Genomic DNA, 3,560 nt, shown 5'->3' with positions numbered 1-3,560 from the left:
GGAAACCGAGCTTTAGTCATTCACAGAAAACCTGTCACAGTGAAGGGGGCATAAAGCAGAGGAAATTCTACTAATGTCAAATAGTGAAAATAGCTCTGAAAGATTTCATCTTCTGAGAGATTTGTCTCTACAGGTAAACATTAGCAAAATATTTTTCTGGAAGCCAGTAAGATACTTGAGAAATCAGAGCTTTTAGGTAAAAAACAAACATTTTTTAAAGTGATTAACTTAATTTTTAAAAACTGCCAAAGGTCATAGGTTATTACAGTCATATGGATAGCTCTTGCAAATTAATGAGAACAATGGATAAAATGACAGTGCTGTAGTATTTCAGAATGTATATTTTAGTATGTCTTTAAAACAGATAAACCACCTCAATGTGGTAAAGTATATTTTGCAAATTACCAAAATTTCCTCCTTTCTTTTGGTATAAGTAAAGAAATGAAAAGAGAAAAAGAGAATGAACTACTGAAAAGCAAATCCTTCACACTATGTGTATTTGACAAGTGGAAAGCATCTGCAGGTTGGTCTGTGGGCACAGTCATAGCAACACAATTCCCCTGTCAACTCAACTCCAGGAACCAGACAGCAAGTAGCTTTGCGTTTGACTATATTTATTTACCTATCTGGCAAGCAGGGGAGACAGATGGTTTGGTAAAAAGGGTAAACCAGACAAAAACATCTGTATATTTTAGGGCTTCCAGCTAAGCTACATGCTAAGTAAGTGGAGAAGAAAGACTTGACTTACCTGCACTGCCAAGCTGTTTATAAAATCTGTACTCTAAATGAAGCTGTGGAGCACGTGATTTTATTGGTTCCTGAAATCCAAAAAGAAAAACTGATCAGATTTCAACAAATGGGATTTTTCCATTCTTAAATTTTTGGAGTAAACAACGGTTAAGATGACCTAAAGTTTTAGAGATGATATCCATATATGAGAGTCTTTTCTAACCACAATTTGTCTTAGACAGTACAGCTAAGAGAAGATGAAAGTGAATTACATACAACTCCTTCCATGGATAGTTAAATAAAAATAGACTTTGCGGCCGGGCGCAGTGGCTCAAGCCTGTAATCCCAGCACTTTGGGAGGCCGAGACGGGAGCATCACGAGGTCAGGAGATCGAGACCATCCTGGCTAACACGGTGAAACTCCGTCTCTACTAAAAAATACAAAAAACTAGCCGGGCGAGGTGGCGGGCGCCTGTAATCCAAGCCACTTGGGAGGCTGAGGCAGGAGAATGGTGTGAACCCGGGAGGCAGAGCTTGCAGTGAGCTGAGATCCGGCCACTGCACTCCAGCCCGGGAGACAGAGCAGACTCCGTCTCAAAAAAAAAAAAAAAGAAATATTCTCCTGATATGTATTTTCCCTGGAAACTTGATGCCAAACCTTTAAATAAAAAAAAACCAGAATGTATTTCCTGCTTGTTTTGTTCTGAATTTTGGGAGGTTCACCGTTTTATTATTTTTAGAAAAATAATGCATGCTCAGAAGAAAATTCCGATATACAAAAATTAGAAAGCAAAAATCATCTGTGATCCTGCCACTTTAAAGAGTGGCACTATTAACATTTTAGTGAATGCCTTTCCAAGTATTTATCTATATATGTATTTATATATAATATAGACTGATGAACTTAATTTTATATAAATGAGATTATAATATATTTCCTGTTCATTAATGTGCTGTTGAATTCAACAATGTAATAACATTTTCCCATGGCAGTAAATAAATGTGTATAATGCCTTGTTTTTTTTTTAAAGACAGGGTCTCATGCACTGCAGTCGAAACCTCCCAGGTTCAAGTCATCCTCCTCTTAGCCTCCCGAGCGGCTGGGACCACAAGTGTGTGCCATCACTCACAGCTAATTTTTATTTTTTTGTAGAGATAGGATCTTACTATGTTGCCCAGGCTGGTCCCAAATTCCTGGGCTCAAGCAATCCTCCCATTTCAGCCACCCAAAGTGCTGTGGGATTATAGGCATAAGCCACTGCACCTGGCTTATATTATTTTTAATGGTTTAAGTATTGCCCTGTATGTGTATATGTATTTTGTATTTATGTATGTATGTATACACACCCTCCCCATAATTTTTGGACATGTGAACTGTTTTCACTTTCCAATATTATGAACAATGCTTTTAGGAACATGCTTATGTATATTTCTTTTTAAACTATTGAGAATTAAAGATTGTAAATACAATTAAAATATGTAACTTCAATCAATGTGGTGTTCAAGTTTCCAAAAATTGAGTTTTCTAAAAACCTCAGAGATAAAGCAGCCAAACAACCACACTTTGCTCTATACCAGTTGAGCAACCGGCTAGTTGATTATTCTAAACTGACAGTGTACTGGGCAACTAGCTAACAAGAAAACCAAACATTACCGTAAACACATTATAATCTTTCTTTAAAAGCTCAACAGTAGCTGACATGGTGGCTCATGTCTGCAATCCAGCACTTTCAGAGGCTGAGACAGGAGGATCACTCGATACCAGGAGTTTGAGACCAGCCTGGGCAACACAGCAAAACCTCATCTTTACAAATAAACAAATAAAATAGGACGGGCATGGTGGCTCATGCTTGTAATCCCAGCACTTTGGGAGGCTGAGGCGGGAGAACTGCTTGAGTCCAGGAGTTCGAGACCAGCCTGGGCAACATAGGGAGACCCTGTCTCTACCAAAAATTAAAAAATTAGCCTGGCAGGATGGCACGCTCCTGTAGTCCCAGCTACTCAGAAAGATGAGGTGGGAGGACTGCTTGAGTCCCAGAGATCAAGACTGCAGGGAGCTGTGATTGTGCCACTGTACTCCAGCCTGGGCGACAGAGTGAGACCTTTCCTCAATCAATCAATAAAATAAAGTTCAACATCTGCACACCCATTAGGATGGCTATTATCAAAAACAGAAAATAACAAGTGTTGACGAGGATGTGGAGAAACTGGAACCCTTGTGCACTGCTGATGGGAATGCAAAATGGTGCAGTGACTGCTCGGGAAAATGGTATGGCAATTTTTCAAAATATTAAACACAGAATCATTATGATTCACAATTCTCTTTCGGGATAGATGCTCCAAAGAAGTGGAAGCAGGAACTCAGATTTATTTGTACATGCATGTTCATAGCATTATTATTCACAATAACTAACAGGTGGAAGCAACCTAAGTGCGTATGATTGGACGAATGGATAAACAAAATTGGGTATATACATATGATTAAGTATCATTCAACCTTAAAAAGGAAATTCCGACACATGCTACAACATGGGCAAACCTTGAGGGCAAACCTATGCTCAGTGAAATAAGCCAGTTATAAAGGACAAATATTGCATGAATCCACTTAATATTAAGTACATAGTAGCCAGGTGCAGTGGCTCATACCTGTAATCCTAGCACTTTGGGAGGCTGAGACAGGTGGACTGCCTGAGCTCAGGAGTTCGAGAGCAGCCTAGGCAACATGGTGAAACTCTGTCTCTAGTAAAATACAAAAAATTAGCCAGGAGTGTCAGCGTGCACCTGTAGTCCCAGCTACTCAGGAGGCTGAGGCAGGAGAATTGCTTGAACCC

General features: G+C 39.4%; 1 protein-coding gene across 2 annotated transcripts in view; it reads right to left on the bottom strand.

The window, feature by feature from the left end:
• The window catches only part of CSNK1G1 (casein kinase 1, gamma 1), a 247,336-nt gene that overhangs the window by 99,504 nt on the left and 144,272 nt on the right, over positions 1 to 3,560 (bottom strand). For both annotated transcript variants that reach the window (XM_011940410.1, XM_011940411.1), the window contains exon 4: positions 749 to 818. In XM_011940410.1, the coding sequence (XP_011795800.1) occupies positions 749 to 818 (70 nt within the window). The remainder of the gene's footprint in view (positions 1 to 748; positions 819 to 3,560) is intronic.

The sequence above is a fragment of the Colobus angolensis genome, unplaced genomic scaffold, assembly GCF_000951035.1.
Source record: "Colobus angolensis palliatus isolate OR3802 unplaced genomic scaffold, Cang.pa_1.0 Scaffold19, whole genome shotgun sequence".
NCBI lineage: Eukaryota > Metazoa > Chordata > Mammalia > Primates > Cercopithecidae > Colobus > Colobus angolensis.
The sequence above is the reverse complement of the archived record's forward strand: the minus strand, read 5'-3'. Positions and strand labels throughout refer to the sequence as shown.